The sequence below is a fragment of the Vigna angularis genome, chromosome 11 (assembly GCF_016808095.1).
Source record: "Vigna angularis cultivar LongXiaoDou No.4 chromosome 11, ASM1680809v1, whole genome shotgun sequence".
In the NCBI taxonomy this organism is placed as follows: domain Eukaryota; kingdom Viridiplantae; phylum Streptophyta; class Magnoliopsida; order Fabales; family Fabaceae; genus Vigna; species Vigna angularis.
In genome coordinates, this window is record NC_068980.1 from 24,086,387 (window position 1) to 24,106,536 (window position 20,150).

The window sequence follows — 20,150 nt, forward strand, 5'->3', positions numbered from 1 at the left end:
ATATCTTAGAGAGAAATGAGAGGAAACTAGGAGGAAGAATTTTAGAGAAATGATTTATATTTTAAGTAATGAGACGAGTTTAAGAAATTTTATTTATATTATTAAATTATTTTAACTTTAAAATACTCGATCTCATTATTTTAAAAAACTATAAACTCTACTAGTTTATCTTTTAGGTTCTTAAACAATACATTAAATATTAGAAATGATAAAATTAATTATTATAGAAAAAGAAATCCATAATTAGATTTGTAAATTATATATATCTATATATAATCTTTCCTTAATCAACCTTAAAAAAAACATCCTAATGATATAAGAGAAAAAAAGATTGAAAGAAAAAACAAGTGTTTAATAATTATAAGAAAGAACAAAATGTATGTTTGTCTTTGTAAAGTAAAAAACAATTCAATTACAAAATGCTATTGAACAAAATTGCATTTTACAGAAAAACAAAAATATACAGAGTGATCGTGGAAATCCAATCCCATTTGGCTCTGTTCTGTCATGTCTGCAATTATTGGATTCCTATTTCCAACATCATTAAATTACCAAGTTTTAACCCAAGGTCCTATTCTTTTACCTAAATTCATATCTCTAACCTTTACCAACCCTTATAAATTGGCAAGATATAGGACACTGATTAAAGCCATGGCAGAGACCAAGAACCTATCAGGAAGTTCAGTTTTGGTACCATCAGTTCAAGAGTTGGCCAAACAAAATTTGGCTACTGTTCCACAAAGATACATTCAGCCTCAACATGAACAGCAAATGGTGCATATTTCTCAACAACCTAATACTGCCACCCTTCAGATTCCAGTTATTGACATGCAGAGATTGCTTTCTCAAGAATCTGCAACTTCTGAATTAGATAAGCTTCACCTTGCTTGCAAGGAATGGGGATTCTTTCAGGTTTCTTCAATTTCCTCCTTTTTTTTGTCTTCAATTTTGTTGTAACTGTAACATATTTCTGTTTGATTCTGGATTCTCTAGATATATATTAGATAAACTTAGATAAAGGGTGTTGGGAAATTTTGCTGTTTAATTGGAACTGAAAGCATTAAAAAATAATAACAAAAATAGTTAAAGAATCCATTCAAATTATGTCATATACTGATAAATTCAAATTTTTGATTTATGAATTGATTTAGTTGTTAAATGTTAATCTCCTTTTAGCTGATAAACCATGGAGTTAGCACTTCCTTGGTGGAGAAAGTGAAGCTGGAGATTAAGAATTTCTTCGACCTTCCAATGTCGGAGAAAAAAAGGTTTTGGCAGAGTCGAGAACATATGGAAGGTTTTGGACAAGCTTTTGTTGTGAGTGAAGATCAAAAGCTTGATTGGGCTGACCTTTTCTTTATGACTGTTCTTCCAAAACAATTGAGAATGCCTCACTTATTTCCTCAACTCCCTCTTTCTTTCAGGTTCTCTCCCACCCACTTTCTTCCTTGTCATTACATAATACTGAGATCAAAATAGATTTTAAATTTATTTTTGTGATAAATGTATTTGTTAAACACATAACAGAAAACTAAAATACTAAATGTTTAAACCTAACTTAACCCATAAAATCGACTTATAAGATAATATTTGCATTTAGTTATGTATTATAAATTCATCTTGTTTGGTTATGGGTTGAGTCATTGAAAACATTCACAATTTGTTCTTTCTCGTCATTGGTCTCTTCTTGTTTGCTCGTCTACCTGGAAGTGTATCTCCTAAAGGTACTCCAATGTCAAAGTGTTTAGTAATTCAATATGACAACAACAATAGTAAATGTCTCTACCTAGTTCTTACCTTTAACTTATATTTATAGTTTTTTTAGCATGAGTCTAGGATTAGCGATATTTTAATTTTGATCCAATCCCGGTTCAATACCCTTAAACACGATTTATCTTAATCTTTTTAAAATTAATTATTTATACTTGTGAGGCTGGCCAGCGTCTTTGTGGACTTTGATGGCCGTCCGGTCACATGGAATTATGGACTTTGATAACCGTCCAATTATTTGGTACAAATCTTATTTTTAGTTATAAATCGATTTTATTTTGAATTGACGTAGATTTACAACACATGTTTGGCAAGATGTTTCTGGACACTGATATATGTGATGCAGGGAAAGTTTAGAAGTTTACTCAGAGGAAGTTGAAAATTTAGCGAAAGTGATTGTTGAAGAAATGGGAAAGTGTCTGAAGATGAAAGAAAGAGAGATGAGAGAGATATTTGAAAATGGGATGCAATCTATGAGGATAAACTATTATCCAGCATGTCCTGAAGCAGAGAAGGTTATTGGTCTGACACCTCATTCAGATGGAGTTGGTCTTACTATCCTTCTACAAGTGAGTGATGTAGAAGGCTTGCAGGTAAGAAAAGATGGCATCTGGATTCTCGTCAAACCCTTACCTAATTCCTTCATTATCAACATTGGTGACATGTTGGAGGTAATATTATTTACTCTTATTTCCTAGCTTTATTATATGCTCATTTGCTTACTACTCACCAAAATAACATAAATAATGATTGATTTTCTTTTAAGTATTTTTAAGAAATAGTTTAAGAAGATTCTTGATATTTAAGTTACATAATTTATTATAATAAAATAGATGTTTACTTTCATAAAAAAGTTTAATGCAGACAACTTAAAATTGATGTTAATCAGTCAATAACATCAAATTTGTGGTACTAGTGCTGACTTTTGAAAATTGGTTCTAAGTAATTTCGATTAAGTTAATGTTAATTGATCGCTAATTTTTAAATCTATTTTTTTTTAATTTAAATAGTTAATTTTCGAGCTAATTAACTTGCATATTTTTTAATTTAATATTTATTTAATGTTTTGTCTTTAAATTCAAGTCTTTATATTAAGAATAATTTGTTGTTCATGAAAACATAACTTCATATTATATAAATAAAATTAGAATTAACTTAAGTATTCACAGTCTACTTAATCATTATTAATTTAAATATATAATAAAATAAAAAAATTAATGTCGATCTAACACTAAATTAAATAATTATATTATTCATTTTTAATATTTATTTCAGTTAATATCAATTAAATAAACAACTAATTCAACACTAATACATATAGTTTTATAGATTTTAAAAATTAAAAAAAGTTAGTATAAGTTTAAAGTTGTCTAAGCTCTACTATCATTGATATTTATTATTTTAAAATTAATTTTAAGTTTCTATAACAAATATCTTTAGAATAGGTTCAAACATAACTCTATACTATATCAAGAAATGGACTTGAAGTCAAATTTAATCTTATAAAACTAGTTTATAAGACGAGATTTGCATTCATTTATGTATTCTAAACTAGCTTTACCTTTAGTTAATGTGAGATTTTTAACAATTTGTTTTCTAAAATAATAACCATTTATGCCACATTTAAATCGAATCTAGTATATTGATTGAAATTAGTGTTTAAGATGATGTTTTCTTTGTTGAATGTGATCTATGTATAGTGTTGGTAGAGATTTGGTAATATATCTCTAATCTATTTTGTGAAAGTTATAGTTTTGATTATCTAAAATATAGCCTGATAGATAATATACTCTTTGTACACTAAAAGTGTGTATTAACATATATTTGTGTTGATAATTTAGGATTATGATTTCTGGTGTCATGAAAGATTTATGGTGGTTGATTTTGGTTTTGGTTGTGTCTATTTTACGTGACAGATTATAAGTAATGGAATATACAAAAGTGTTGAGCATCGTGCAATAGTGAATTCTGCAAGAGAAAGAATTTCAATTGCCACATTCCACACTCCAAAACATGATGGTGTGTTAGCTCCTGCATCAAGTTTGATCACTGAAAAAACACCACCACGCTTCCAACAAACTGAACTCAAGGAGTTTTTGGCCAACCTTTTTGCTCGTAAACTCGATGGAAAGTCTTACTTAGACACCTTGCGACTATAACATTACTTCTTTACAACACCCAACAAATATCCTTAAAGAAAATGAGGAAACCAATAAAAAATGATTTCAATATTTTTAGACCATTTAATAGTTTTTATTTTGAACTGGGTATTTAATAGATTCATTATTTTGATGTCTTCCTTAAAATGTTTAAAGTGTCATCCAAACTTGAGTTTGGAACAATAATAAATATTAAATGTTTATTCATATATGTATTGTTGGAAATCCAACTGAGTTTAAGTGTCACATTGAATAAAAACGAGAAAGTAGAACATCATATAAAGGTGAAAAATCAATTACTTTAAGATTTTAGATAAAAAGTGATGTTAATTTCTTATATATGATTAAGCTCATATTTGAGTGTTGTGTCTCCCTCTTCCTTGATAGACTCAAGAGTATTAACATGCTATATCATTCTATGATGCAAAATATATTAATGGTTGAGATAAAATAATATTGAAAGGTTAATAAGTTTAGCTTTTTCTTTTCGAAGTATGGAAATTATATTACCTAAATACTAAATAAAGAAACTTAAACAAAAAGTATTTAATTCATTAGAATTTAATTTTTAAAAATTACAGGATATTTAAAAATAAAAGTGGATCACGTTTTATATATTCGAAATTTATTGAAGTCTATAATAGTTAATCTTTATTATTGTAATTATGATTTGATTGCTATGTTTTATCTATTTTAATTAACCTTCAAAATTTCTTAGCATAATAGTCATCTTTAAAGAACTATGTGGTAAATCTTGGAAGTGTTGCTTTTTTACGTTTAAAAAACTCTATCAACTTTTGATTAAATAGTTATAATAAATTATAGAATTTGAAGCCTCCTAAACTAAAAAGGAAAATCAAATTGTATATGTGTTGAAACATTTAATAATTTGATTGGTTTGAAAGAAGAATATGTCAATTGCTCTCATTATATATGGTTTTAGAGACTAAACTAAAAATAGGCTAGTTTCTTCTTCAATAAAAATATTTCAATTTCTTTTACGGTTTAAGTTAGTTAAACCTAACTATTCAGTTTAGTTTATTTTTATTAACATCATAATGCTGACTATGAATATGCATTAACTTTCACGACATAGCATTGATTTTTGGTCAATATTATAAGTAATTCATATTTTTTTTCCTTTTAAAAAATGTCTATGTAATTTATTTAACACGTGGATCTCATATTACAACTTAGACGATAACATTTAATTTTATGTAAGTAATTTTGCAACATACTGACTTATGGAAAAAGAAAAGGAAGGTTTGAAACATATAGAGATCATAAACAAAAAGAAATCAAAGAAGTAAACGAAATTATGTATTTTGCAAAATCAGAAAAGATGTTTAATATTTTTTACTATAAAATATTTTAGACAATGCAAATGCGTTACACATGTAATCTGACTTTTGTTAATTTGATGGAAATCATCGTCGTCATCATCATAGAATATTTTATATCAATCTCAAATACATTCAATTTAAATTATTTTTATTCTAAATTGTTTCGTTTTTGTAAATAAAATTAATTCAGATTTATAAAATTTTAATATTTTATTCAACTAGGGCATTGGATTACTACTAAATATGAAATTTATTTTGATCTTAAATAATAATTAATAATTCAAAAATATAAGCTAATAATCTTTTAGTCAATATTAATTACGGTAATTTTTTTACGAAAGTCTATTAAGATTTGTTTTAATTAATGTAAACAAAGATTTTTTTAAGAAAATTAACCGAAATCGTTATCAATTTATACTGATGACAACTATTTCACTGACAAATTTAGTTTCTTTATCTGCTTTTCGTTTTGGTTATTTTTTTTTTGCTAATATTACTTTGAACGAAACTATTAGATGACATGGTAAAGTATTTTGAGAAAAAAAAATCCAACTAAGTTTCTCGATCGAAAAAAATCTTTATAAAAATCTATAAAAATATTACGACAAACTTCAATGAAAAAAATTGAAAAAAATATAGGTAACGTCTAAAAAGAAATAACTCTATATTGATATAGAAAACTCTCAGTAACATTAATTTAAAAATATTTAGTGCTAATAATTGGGTAGATATTTTAATGATATCAATAGACTATCAATGATGAATAGTTTATACACACTATAAAAACTAAAAAAAAAAAAAAATCTAAGACTCAATTATTTTAATATTAAAAATTTAAAATAAATAAAATTTTTATAAATAAATTTCATTATTTTAAATCACATCATTTTTATAAACTATTTTTCTTTAGAGCTCTCTTACTCTTTTTTAAAGTTTTTAAACATCTTTTTATCTATTTGAAGATCGGAGACTATTAGAATAATCCTTGAGGCGTGCTTCCTACTTCCATCCAATCATTTTTTTCAATAAAGTTGGTTTCTAGTCCCCCTCTTTCGTTTGTTTAGTCTTCCTATGCATGTGAACCATCTAGGATTTCATGTGGTGTTTGAGCATTCTTTAAGAGTATATACTAATTAGTGGTCCAATGGTGTGTCGTGATCGTGTTGTGTTGTTCATATAGATAAATAGAGTTTTTGAGCTTTTAAAGGTGTTTTGGGTTTATAAGTTGTTTGATCATCTTTTAGGTAACGAAAGCTAAATTACCTTGTTTAAAAGTTATAGATATACTTGTTAGGTTTATCAAGGGAGAGAGTTCATTGGAGAGACACAACACCAATGAAACCTGAGTCCAACCACATAAGGGATTAACACCACTCTTTACCTAAAACCTTAAGGTTTTAGGTTGAAAGTAGTGTTAATTCTTTATGTAGTTGGACTCAATCTCAATAGTGTAATGTCTCCTTACTAAACCTCTTCCTCGATAAACCTAACAAGTGGTATCAAAGCCAGGTTAGTCTTGGTAATTAGCTTAGACAAGTGTAATTTCTAGCAAGGGTTCAGGTAAGCATGTCTCATTAAGATGAATTACGGTACAAAAAGAGGTACTTGTGGTTGGGAATACTTCTGAATGTACAAATGTGGAAGAGACTCACCCTTGAGGAGGAGATTGTTGGAAATCCAAGTGTGATTCTAAGTCTCACATTGGGTAGAAATAAGAAAGTGGAGCACCATAAAAGGATGAAGACCCATTAACCCGTTGCTTGAAGGTTTTAGGTTGAGAGTGGTGTCAATCTCTTATATGGTTGGACTTAGGTCTCATTGATGTAATGTCTTCTTAGTGAATCTTCTCCTTGATAAACCTAACAGTAAGTGCTTTGAGAATGTATTTTGTAGTAGATGTATATGTGTTGTTTGCATTGTTTGAATTAGTGTTGAATTGAGGAACTTAGGATCTGATCATTTTAGTAAATTGGTATATACTATAACATTCAAATAAGTAGGAAATACCAATTTGATCATTTGAACATGTCTCTTTTTCCACAAATCACAACTTTAAATCTGTTGGTTTCTGATGCAATGTTGAGCAGTGGCAAGCTAAGGTTGAGCGCTAGTTCCTTATGTAGGTTTGGGAGCATTTTAACTCCAAACCATTGAGCATGAAAAAATGTGAATGCTTTGGCGTTGAGTTGTGGCATGACACTACCAAATGCCACTTTCCACTATAGGTTTGGAATAATTTAATTCCAAGTCTTTAAGCGACAAAAGAGTTTCGCATGTTTTGCAAGAAGAATGGAACTAAGCACCACCTTTTGCAACAGGTTTGGCTCTGAGCGTTAGGACTATCGTTGAGCGTTGTCTTTTGCGAAGAGTTTATCCCTAAGTTCCATTTCTGAGTGTCATTATATATGATATGATTTTCTTATGTTTTGATATGTTTGAGATGGTTTACTATGGATAAGAGGTATGTTTAATATATATTATGCATTGGTAACATGGTTGTGAGCATGTATGACAAATGTTATGGAAGGAATTTCAAGGAGAAGTTTCTTATAATGATTTCAATAGTGTATGTATTGATGTATGGATTTCTTATTAGGACTTATTCTATCATTCTAATAACCATCAAATTTCAAGTAGAAAAGGGTGAGGTATATGGTGAGAAGAGTAGGAGGTCCTAGTCTAGGGGCTTTACCTTGACCAAAGACGTTAACAGACTAATCTTGTGTGTGGTAGGGTGAAACCCATTAGCAATGGCTCTGCAAAGCAATAGAGGTCACCACATGTGCATAACTCGCCAGAGTCTGATATACATATATCCGGACGGTCAAGTCCAGTACGAATGATTTCATGTGCTAAGACTTGTTGATATAAATTTTTATATGGGTTAATATCTCTATACATTTTGTATGAGTGTTTTTTTTTTTGTATATTAGCTTACCCTTTCTGCTCTATTTGTTTGAGTGTTTGTTTTTCTTATATGGCCACAAGCCGACTTCTTCCAACCTGGCCACAAGCCGCCCTCTTCCAACCCGACCATAGACCGGCCTAATCCTACCCGATCACAAGTCGATCTCTTCCTACCCGACTATAAGTCAACTTATTCATACTCAGCCAAAAGTCGGCTTGTTACTACTCGACCATTGGTATGTAATACTCTACTGAGATGTTATTATTTAACTTGACATAATTTACACCGAAAGTAAATGGTTCATTGGGCCTATCTTAGTCCTATAGGTAAGGATCCACAATAATCATAATTAGCTTATAAATAATACACACATGGAGATAAATAATTTAGGTTCATTATCTTGAACGTTAGAGTATCTTTTGCCGCACACCAATATTCATCCATAAAAGACAAATACCGAGAAAAGAAAGAAAGAATTCTTAATACGTTGAGAAAGTCAATAAAACTCATTTTTTTGGTATTATAGTGAGCTCCATAACTATAGTTTTATTTCAAATAAAGTAAAAGGAATATACCATAAAGATTAATTACAATAATTGAACATTGCAATTATGCTCTTATCACAAAAACCGCAGAAATTGCTGAACACTACATAAAAATACTAAAATGTCATGGATCGGCTACCTAATCCCAAGCTTTGACGAAATAATTTAGACTAAAATTACAACCATATAAAATAGAAAAGTGTAGAGACCATTCAATCCTAAACACTAAAAAATTATTCTTGAAAACTTATAGATCCTAAGAAGAGAGTATATTAAAATATTACCTTAAAACATTGTTTAATCTACTGTTAGATTTGGAAAGTTAGTGTAACCTCATGACTGTAATAATACAATAACTTATCCATTACATCATATATATATATATATATATATATATATATATATATATATATATATATATATATATATATATATATTATGTTGTTTAGGTCTATAAAAACATAATTTTACTAAAGAAAAACATATATTTTCTTATCCTTTTGTTATTATCACTTGTATATTTTTCCTTGAAGGTTGAAAAGTCATTTGGTGAGTGAATTTTCATTTTAAAGTCGAATATAATATTAGAGCTTGTATAAAAAGAATCTATAGTTGGTAAGAAAATTCTGTCCTTCCCTTACCTCATGTGACTCTTCAACTTAAGGAAAGGATAGATGTGAATGTCATCATGTTAAAATATGTTGACATGATTATATCAAAAGATATCAGGAAAGTACTTTTGGTAACGAAGGATGATGAAATACGAAAAACACGAAAGTTTGAAAAGTATAGGAATCCAAGAAAATAAAAATTTGATTGTTTTTTTTCAAAATAAACAAATGATGAAATAGTGAAGATGTATATCTACATATGTGAATGGAAGGAAATAAACATACTTTAATCTGCACTGATAAATGTGGAGAAAATGTCAATAGATTACTACTATGAAGAAATCTAGACTATGACTCTTTTTCACCTGGTCCAAAGAATTTTGAATTTTGTGCTATAAAATAGTTGTATGATAAGGGTGGATTTGGACAAATTTTCAGTCACCTTTTAGAAAAAAAAAAGTAAAGAAAACTTTTTTACACATTAAAATTAATTTTTGGTATAAATTTTTAAAAAATTGGCATGTATCTCGTAGCTATCTTACTTCCATTTCTCTTATTCTTCTTTTCCGTTCCATCACTCATTTTCTTTTCTCTCCCTTCTCTACAAAAAATTAAGCTCTAATCCTGATTTGATCACACCTAATAATAATTGAAGAACTAAGGAGTATTTTTCCAGAATTTTAAACAGAGTAAGTTTTTCTTTATTTTATAGATTTTTTCTCTTCTTAATTTTTGTATGAATTTATTATCTAATTTAGTGGGTTCAATTGAGAAAATTGATCATCTTAATTTGTTTTACCGTATATTGAATTTTTCTTTGTTATATTTAGATATCTTACTTTAGGTTCTTAAGTTTTGAATAAGCGTACTGCTTGAACTTTGAAATATTTTCTTGATGATAGTCCGTATAAGTAAAAGAAACTAATTATTTGTTATTTATTTTTATATCTTATGATATTATAATGTGGATGAAATTTGTGATGATTGATTTGTGTTGAATATTAGTATGATATATTAGTTTAATATATTTTATATGATTAAATGGAATTTGATGATATATATATATATATATATATATATATATATATATATATATATATATATATATATATATATATATATATATATATATATATATATATATATTAAATTAGTTAAATTGACTTTTTGGTGTTATATTTATAACTGAATTAGACTTGTTATGACTAATAAAAGAGATTAAAAACATCAACCCTTCTCTTTCTTCTCTTATGTTTTTCACACTCTCTTCTTTTATTTTTATATTATTTCAACATTCCATAGAATAGTAAGTCTTTAGGTTGATTCTGCTGTAATTTCTTAACTGGATTATGAGATTAGATGAATAAAGTTGTTTGTTTTTTTTATTCTTGTTATAATTTATTTTTATCTATGTCTTTTACTTCTTAATCAAGTAAAAGTAATGATTTTACATTATAGCAAGTAAGCATGGTGTTAAATCTACATAACATATCAATCATATAAGTCCAAGAGTTTTTAATTTTAATTGAGAATTTACTTTGATTAAATTTAAAAACTTTCATGTGATTGAATGAGTTTTTGCTACCAATTGATAATGTACCTTGATTAATGGTAAAATCTTTAACAAGAATTAATCAAGAATGTACTTTGGTTAATTAGCTTTTTACTTGATATAAGATGTAAAATAATAAACATGATTAGGCCTAATGATATTTAATTGAGAATGTACTTTGCTTAAATTTACTATGATTAATCTACAAAGTTCTTTTTTTTAATTGAGAATGTACTTTGGTTAAGAGTAAGAACGCCAACAAATTAATTGAGAATTTACATTGATTAATTTGAAAATCTAACACAATAAGTGAGTGAAACTCAACTAGACAAGTGTCTATGAAGGGTACCAAGAGTGTCTAGGGGTACCATGAGTGGTGAAGAATGCTGCGCAATCAAGAATGGGTGAAACTCAACTAGTCAGTAACAGGGGTTACTTGGAATTACTAGAGATACCAAAAGTGGTGAGAATACTCAATTGCAATCTTGTTGAAGATTATAGTGGAACCCTCTAAACTTGTAGAGGCGAGTGAATGTAGCTCGGTGGAGCGAACCAGTATAAAAAAACTGTGTGTTTATAACTTTATTCTTTCTAAATGCTTTTCTTACAAAACCTGCAGTTGCTATTTGTCTTTGATATATATATATATATATATATATATATATATATATATATATATATATATATATATATATATATATATATATATATATATATATATATATATATATATATATATATATATATATATATATATATATATATATATATATATAAAGCTTATGTCATTAAATGATTTCATGTTGAAAAGCACGTTTAGTTAAAACGCTGCAGCTCACTTTTTCAACAACTGAAACACACTTGAAAATAACTCATTATGATTATTTTATCGGTAGCTTACCCCATACGTGTTTGTATTTATGTGTTTGTAAATAAAATTATTGACCATGATCGTATAATTTGTTATACGTGAGTAGATGATGTTATAGATGTTTCAAAGGCATGATAGACTCAAGAGAGGACGGGGGATAAACTTGAAATTTCAATTAAAGTTATTTTGTTTTAAAAAGTTAAGATCATGCAATTGAAGTTAATTTATTTCTTTCGTTATTTCATTATTTTGAATAATGTAATTGGTAAGGTTTTTGGAACGATTATGTTTTGAATAAATTATGAACATTTAAAAGTCAAGACTTTTGAAAAGTATGTTTCTGTAAAATAATAAATTTTGAATTTTTACTGGTTTTGCAATAACCCATGACATCTCAAGAGTTGGGGTGTTACATCTATATTACATTGGCTCTCTAAGCATAAGAGCCTGCATTCAGATATATGTCTTGCTCTCTAATGCATAAAAGTGTATCACTCCAACATGAAATTAGAAACAACTAAGCATTCAACAACAAATAACCCAAAGTTATCTTCAACTTTAGACGATAAAAAGGGGTTAAGTTGTTTAAGGAAAAATAGCATTTAGGCAGGCTGTTAAGCTATAGCAAAATGTTTATTAATTTTTAGACAAAGAAAATTATGGAATGATTAGGATCAGGAAGCCTTTAGGCAAAAACCAACCATGACAACACCTAAGGAAAGTTTTCTACTAAATGTTAACTATTTTAGATGATAGAAAATGTTGGGTTGTTTAACACCAAACAGCCTCTAGGGTTATGATTGATAAAAACCTAGTCTAGAATAGATATCTTATTAACATGACACTTAAGGAAACCCAGTGCGCTCAGAACTAAGTCACATTAGCACCTGAAACCATTGTTTAGGTTAAAAGATGGAATGCACCTTTCCACATCAACCGAAATCATACTAGGCACATTTTATGCATAATAATGCCCCTCTAAACCCTGACGGTTGACTCTCTAAGAAACCGTTGAAATCAAATATCTCATCCCTTATTATAATGAATCTTACAAACCTCCAATTTACCTTATCTTCAAGAATCCTAGTCTATCATTACCAAATTGATTGAATTTTATCCATTTTATGTGTTTTTCCACTTTTACTCCCTAATGATATCATAAACTGCAAAGCAAGCTAAATTAGGGTGATTTATACAAAATTTTAATATAATCAAAGTAAGATAGGTGTGAAACTCATCTGACAATTAACTTATACTAGGTACTTATCATGAGGTCAAGTTCTCCATAGGGAATTATGAAGATGTTGTACTTTGTGACATAGTTCTGATGGAAGTTTGTCATATTTTATTGGGAAGCTCTTGGCTAGAAGAAATCCATACACAATGGTCATAGCAATGTAATAACCTTCACTCACAAGGAGAGAAAGTTTGCACTTCATCCTCTCACACCTTCTCAAGTGGAAAAAGACCACGTGCAAATGAGAAATAAAATAGAAAAAGAGAAAGATATAGAGAAAAAAAAAGACATTTCTACACACATTAATAAGATCAAATGTCCAATGAGTGCCCTAACAAAAGATTACTCGTGTTAAAGGCCAAAGGTTTGTGTGGAGAGTCAAAAGAGGTCTTAATTTCATCTTCCTCTAGTAGAATGGAAAGACAAGACCAAATAAGACCTTGTGTTGAAAAGGGAAGTCACTCCAATATAACATGGGCTCAACACAAGGCAAATAAGAGCGAAAATGCTCCTAAAATCCAATGCCTTTATCATTCATTTGATCTAAAGGTATATAACCCTTGGAAGCTACATACTTTGGATGATTATTCTCCTAAGCCTTTCTTTGTCTTATGTTTATTGTAGGAAGGTCTTCGATCATGGAATAAGAAGACTAAACAAAAGAATAGAGGATGATGAAGGAGAAAACCATTTTTTATTTAAGGTTAAATACTTTTCAAGAGAGAGAGAGAGGATGATGGCATATGTCCTGGTCATGGCCAAGTACACTCAAGAGAGTTAGAATCATATGTAGAAGGTAGGCACAAGCTTTTATCATCATGTGCTATCAATGAGTTTTTATTAGAGTAAGTTTATTTTTGGTCTTATATTATGGGCCTAGTAGTATATGTGTTTTCTTTGGGCCTTGTATAATGAGTCAAGTAATATAGGTTTTCATTTGGGCCTAGGGTTATAGTGTAGAATTTTAGGTCTAGAGAAGATTGGCTCTAAGAAGATACTTAGGTATGGGTACACACCTTCTAGAAGAAGGGCCACCTTATGCGCACATGAGGGAGAAGATTCTAGAAGCTTGTGAGCCCTTAGCTAGAGGGGTCTCGAAGTTGCTCTCTTTTGTGAGACACATGTCTTAATGGAGATGATTTCTCCTTAGTAATGCTCTTAATGGAAAGGTTTTTGCCTTATTCTCCAAGATGTAGAATTAAGGTTTTTCTTTTCCAATTTAGAGATACATTTATGGTTACCTTAGCTTAAAAATATAGGTGACTCCCCCTTTGTAAATTCCCCATTGAGTTTGAGTAGAGTTATGTTGTCGATTTTGTGTCATACTACTTAACTTAGGTCATCAAAGCTAGAAATTTCCTTCTAGACTTCCTCTAGCCACTTCTCCTTAAGAATGATCCAATCTCTCTTAAGAACACACCATCTTATCACTATTAAACCACTAAAACCAAGCCATACACCACACTTACCATAGCTTTCACATATCCAGGTCACTCTTAGAGTCTTCACCTTGGCTTGAGTCATATAACTTAGAAGAAATATTTCATTACCGTCTATATAATAATTAACAAAATAATAATAATATGATAACTTACTTGATATATTGTAAATATGTAGTATTAAAAATTATTATAACAATTAAATTACTAAAATTTAGTCACATACTATATGAATATTTGCACTAACAAATTTATCTTAAATCATCTTCTAACCGCTTTATATTGATAAATTTTAAATCACATTACTTAGCTTATTTCTTACGCTAGATATATACCTAATCTACGTTGAAACTTCATAATTTTCTCACATTTTTCTCTTCATTGCTTTGGTGGGTTATAAGAGATATGGTTATCTATTTTTAGTTCTTATATAAGCGACGTAAAACTTTAATCTCCAATCGAGACCGAGAAGTTGAATTGACCAAAGATCCTACCTACCACATAAATGTTTTGACCACCGCAAATTATTATGTCATTGCATCCAAAATTTTATCATAAAAAAAAGTCTCAATAGATTAAATGAAAATACTACGTAACTATTATTAGCCTTATCTTATAAATAAGATCAGATTGTTAATATACTACGATAACCTTCTTCATCTTCTTCTTCTTATTAATTAAACTTTTTATAAAATTAATTAACTGTAACATTGATAAATATTTGATATTAATAATATGGTAAAAAAAAAGTAAAAGTAAGAATAAGTAGGTGACAAGTGCTATTTTTAAGGCATAGGCAAAATAGAAAAGAAACGCAATTTGAAGGAGTTAAGTTTCACCGTTGACTATACCAATTTTTTCGTTGTCAAATAATGCATATGCTAGAGTCACTCAAAAACGTAGAATTATTGAAGATTAGGCATAAATTATCGAAAATGATGATGGATGTTCCAATCAAACCAAATTATTTTATAAACTCATCAGAACCATTATTCATTGAACATCAAATTTCTGATTATTCATTTATAGTTATCATCTACACGTCTTTAATTTCATAATATTTAAATTTAAAGATAAGCACACATGTAAGTAATGATTATATATATATATATATATATATATATATATATATATATATATATATATATATATATATATATATATATATATATATATATATATATATATATATAAGTAACATAATAGTTAGTAATAAATTTTTATCAACTAAATAGTCTTTTGACTATATCATAGAAAATTTAAGGCACTTTAATTATCACAACTTTACTAAATTAATGAACGATTAATATAAGAGGTCGCCACTAAATTAAGGGAAAAAAAGGTTTTCCAATTTTTTAAATGATATCAACAACCATAAATAAAATATAGAAAAAAAAAGGAAACACTCTAACTTTCCTCCAGGTAAAATTTATTAATGGACACAACGTGCTGAATTGTGTTTATTAATCCTTATACTTTAATTTCAAGCTCCAAGAGTGATTAATTAAGAAAATGTTAGACAAATGAACATGTCTTATTCGTTTACGTCATGCCCATGTTAATTAATTTCTTTAAAGTATTTCCTAATCCTGTGTAGTCTTTATATAAGGAAAAGAAGGAGTTCTAGAAGCTACTTGGTAAATTTGAGAGTTTTCTTTATACTTGGAGAAGAGAGAGTGCCACACAATAATTGCTCTATGTAAAACTTCCTCGAGAGGTTAATTTATATAGAAAGATTGTATCTTTACCAAATAACCTAGTTTGAAACTATTCTTTTATAAGTCTAAAGTAATTTCTAGTAGAAGTGCTAGATTTTTCTAATAGTTTTTCAACAATAAGATATCACTTGAGTGATATGACTTAATATTTTTCATGTTCCCAAACATAAAAAGAGTAGACAATTAATCTCTTTCCTTCAATATTAAGTTCCTTTTCCTCCAATATATTTATTCAATATTTTAAATCTAGACAAAATTTAGTATTCATAATATGTAACGTTATACTTTTATTATTTTAATGTATAGATTCATAATTTATGATATCGATACTAGAGAAAAGAGGAAAAATTATTGTGCATAGAGAAAACTCCTATTCTAGTGACTTTATAAATGGGTTGATCATTCATTCAATTTTGAAAGTTCTCTATTCTTCTACATTATCATTAACTAATATGAAAAATTATCTAATATTACAAAATTCTCATCAAATTTTGTTAAGAAATGAACTTTAAGTTTAATTTATATCTTAATTCAACCTCACAAAATCGGCTTATAAGATGATACTTGCATCCACTTAATATTACAAAATTCTCATCAAATTTGGTTAAGAAATGAACTTTAAATTTAATTTATATCTTAATTCAACCTCACAAAATCAGCTTATAAAATGATACTTGCATCCACTTATATATTATAAATTGATCTTATTTTTAGGTGATGTAGAACTTCTAACCAATTTTGTCAAATTAATGTATTATAACTGATGTATTATATTCGTTATTAATACTTAATATAAATTTATCTGAAACTAATGATATACATTATAGATAAATGAACATCCAACATTTATCAGAAATCCACTTTAGCAAAAAAAAATTAATTAATTAATTAGTTGATAGCATTGTTTTGTATTGCATATGCATCATTGCTTAATGTCATTATGTTTGATTGCACACGCAACTCATGAAAGTTAACTCAATGCAGGCTTTTTGAAGATTTCCTCTAAATAATGTGAATTAAATCAATACTAATTTATCTTTAAGTTTTAAAGTAATTTTTAATTTCAATTATTTAACCTCAACTTATCAATGTTAATATATTCTGGTTTAATATTTGTTTCGATAGGAGTATGGGGGCCAAGATACCAACCTAATAATTCTGGATTCTTTCTTCTGATGAGGCTATCTCCATGCTATCTTGCCTTCGACGTTGTTGACTCTCCGGGGAAAATGGGCTGGGCACCTGAAAAAGGCACTCCGACGCTCAAGTTAGATCAGATCTCTCTTTCTTTGTACCTCTTCAATTTTTAAAATGACCGGAAGTGAATTACCTCCATACCTAGTTAGTTGTCTTACTCATTACCTGGATCTATTGGAAGTGGGCAGCAAATATGAGTGGTAGGTCCCTCCACCTCTAGTGCTTGCCGTTACTTCTTACCTGAATCTTTTGGAAGTGGCCAGCAAACATGAGTGGTAGGTCCTCCACCTCTAGTGCTCCAGCCATTTATTAGGAATTTCATCATTACCTCATCTGATACCGAATCCCATTATTTCCCTGATTTGTGGTCTTTAATCAAGACAGTGTCTGTTCGTCTGTACCTGCTAAACCGCTCGACTAACGTAAGAGCGCTTTGTGTCGCGACATTAGACATCAAACCATAAGCGGTCGATCGCCGTGAATTTTTCGATCATCAGGTAATCGACATAAACAGGCGAATGTCAGTGGGAGTCGAATGTTCTGAAGTGCTCGATCTCCAATCACAAACGATCGGTCGCCAAGGGATCGACATACGAATTGTTGACGGTCGTACATCAATGGTCGACATCAAACGGTCGATTATTAGTGGTCGACATCAGTTCGGATGTTTAGTGAAGCTATGAGTTGAGACGTAAGATCATCGTCGAGTTGTAAATGGGCTATCATCAATGGTCGACATCAAACGGTCGATTATTAGTGGTCGACATCAGTTCAGATGTTTAGCGAAGCTATAAGTCGATCATCAGGTATCCCATAGTACAATATTCATTTAAGGCAGTGTTGATTATGCTAAATGAACTTTATTTTAAACATTCATTCAAATGTGCCTAGTTGTGGATAACACTAATAACCATAGTCACTACAAGAAAAAAAAATGAATTTAACTTCTAAATATTGGCATTGTTCAAATTGTGACGGTATTATAGTGGCTGTCTTTAACATAATGTAAAATATTGATGATTTTTCTTAAGGAAAAAAGTGTAGAATTATTTCTAGCCCTTTTAATAAATATTTTGTATTAGTGTCAAATTAACATTGATACTGAACTTATTCTAATATAATTTAATAAATATTGATTGACTAAATTGATTTTAACATAACAAAACGTTAATTTTAAAAAATTAAAATATAGATACATTCATATATATATATATATATATATATATATATATATATATATATATATATATATATATATATATATATATATATATATCCATTTATATGAAACTTAAAATGCCGTATGAAGTTATCGAAACTAACTTTTGTCGTCTAAACTCTATTCAAAACTTGTATTAAGGGACTTTATATTCAAAACTTGTATATCATAACATCCATAATCTAGTCACCATTTAATTTCTCAAAAAGTATCTAATTCAAAAATTCTAAGACAATCATTTATTAAATAAAATTCAACAATAATCACTTTCAAACATTAAAAGGGTTTAAAAAAAATACAATCTCTACATATAAACCAAAATTTAGTGACCAAATCACATTAACTTCTAAATTATCTATTATAAGATTCTATAAAACATAATATCTTCCTTTACCAGAAATTCTTTTCTTCAAAATAATAAAATTATTCAAAATCTAGGAATCTAAAATAAAATATTTAAACATAAAACAATTTTAGTATAAATTTAACGAAGTGAGATGATAATTTTTCTCAATTAGTCTTACAAAAATTGATAACATATTCAAAAGAAAAAAAATAATGAATCTTTAGAATAAATAAAAGCTTACTTTTTAAAAACAAAAATCCATTAGAATTAATCTTTAATATCTTATTAACGATGATTAGATTATGAAAAAAGATATTATCAAATAAATAGGAAAATATTGGTGGAGATAATTTTTTTTTATAAAGAGAATCATAAATTAAAGTGAAAGGAGAGAGAAACGGAAAGAGGTAGTTGGGAGAAAAAGAAAGAGCTTTTCCATTAATAGTTAATACAACCGTTGTCAATAATAAATACGTAATTAAGAGTTATTGAATTTTTATGAAAAAATTTAATACATGAAATAAATGTAAGATTTTATTCACATATGAATATTATATATAGAAGTTACCCAGATAAAATAGTTAACAAGATAAGAAAATATAAAGCTTCATTATAATTATTTAATATAACTATAAATTAGATTTCATATACAATCTTTTTAAAACAAAAAGTATATACAAAACATTGTATCTAAAAGAAAATTAAACATTAGTTGCATCTCTCTTCAACGTTTACTTTGTTGAGACATTATTTCCCTCTATTCACGTCCATCAAAAGATTATAATCAAAATAAACAAATTATTATTATGTGATCAAATTCACTTGCTCACCAATAATCTACATTAATTAACATTTTAACCCTAAACATTCATTATCTACAAACTACACATCCTAAATAATATCATGCTTTATAAATTAAAATAAAACCATAACTAATTTCCCTTTCCTAAAAAAACTAGTACAACTCTAAGGATGCATAAAGTTGCTTCAGAAAAAAATTCATATATATTATATTAAACTATATATGTAAAATAATTTGGGGAGTCTATTATTTCTTATGAATATATTTTAAATATGTTTCTTCCTTTTTAATATTTTTATTTTGTATATTCATTTAATTAATTAAATAGCTTTTATGCAAATGTTTCAATTTTTACAAGAATTAAAAAATAAAGATAAATTATTTAATTGATGCTATAAAATGTTAAAGTTACGTCTGTAATGAGAGGAGGAGG

At 28.1% G+C, this 20,150-nt stretch overlaps 1 protein-coding gene across 1 annotated transcript; it reads left to right on the forward strand.

Annotated features, from left to right (window-relative positions):
* Positions 1-613: 613 nt before the first annotated feature.
* Positions 614-4,026, forward strand: LOC108334480 (protein SRG1). Its single transcript, XM_017570346.2, has 4 exons — positions 614-912; positions 1,177-1,424; positions 2,117-2,441; positions 3,687-4,026. Exons 1-4 carry the CDS (start codon positions 652-654, stop codon positions 3,927-3,929), a joined length of 1,077 nt encoding a protein of 358 aa, XP_017425835.1. The 5' UTR covers positions 614-651; the 3' UTR covers positions 3,930-4,026.
* Positions 4,027-20,150: the final 16,124 nt, after the last annotated feature.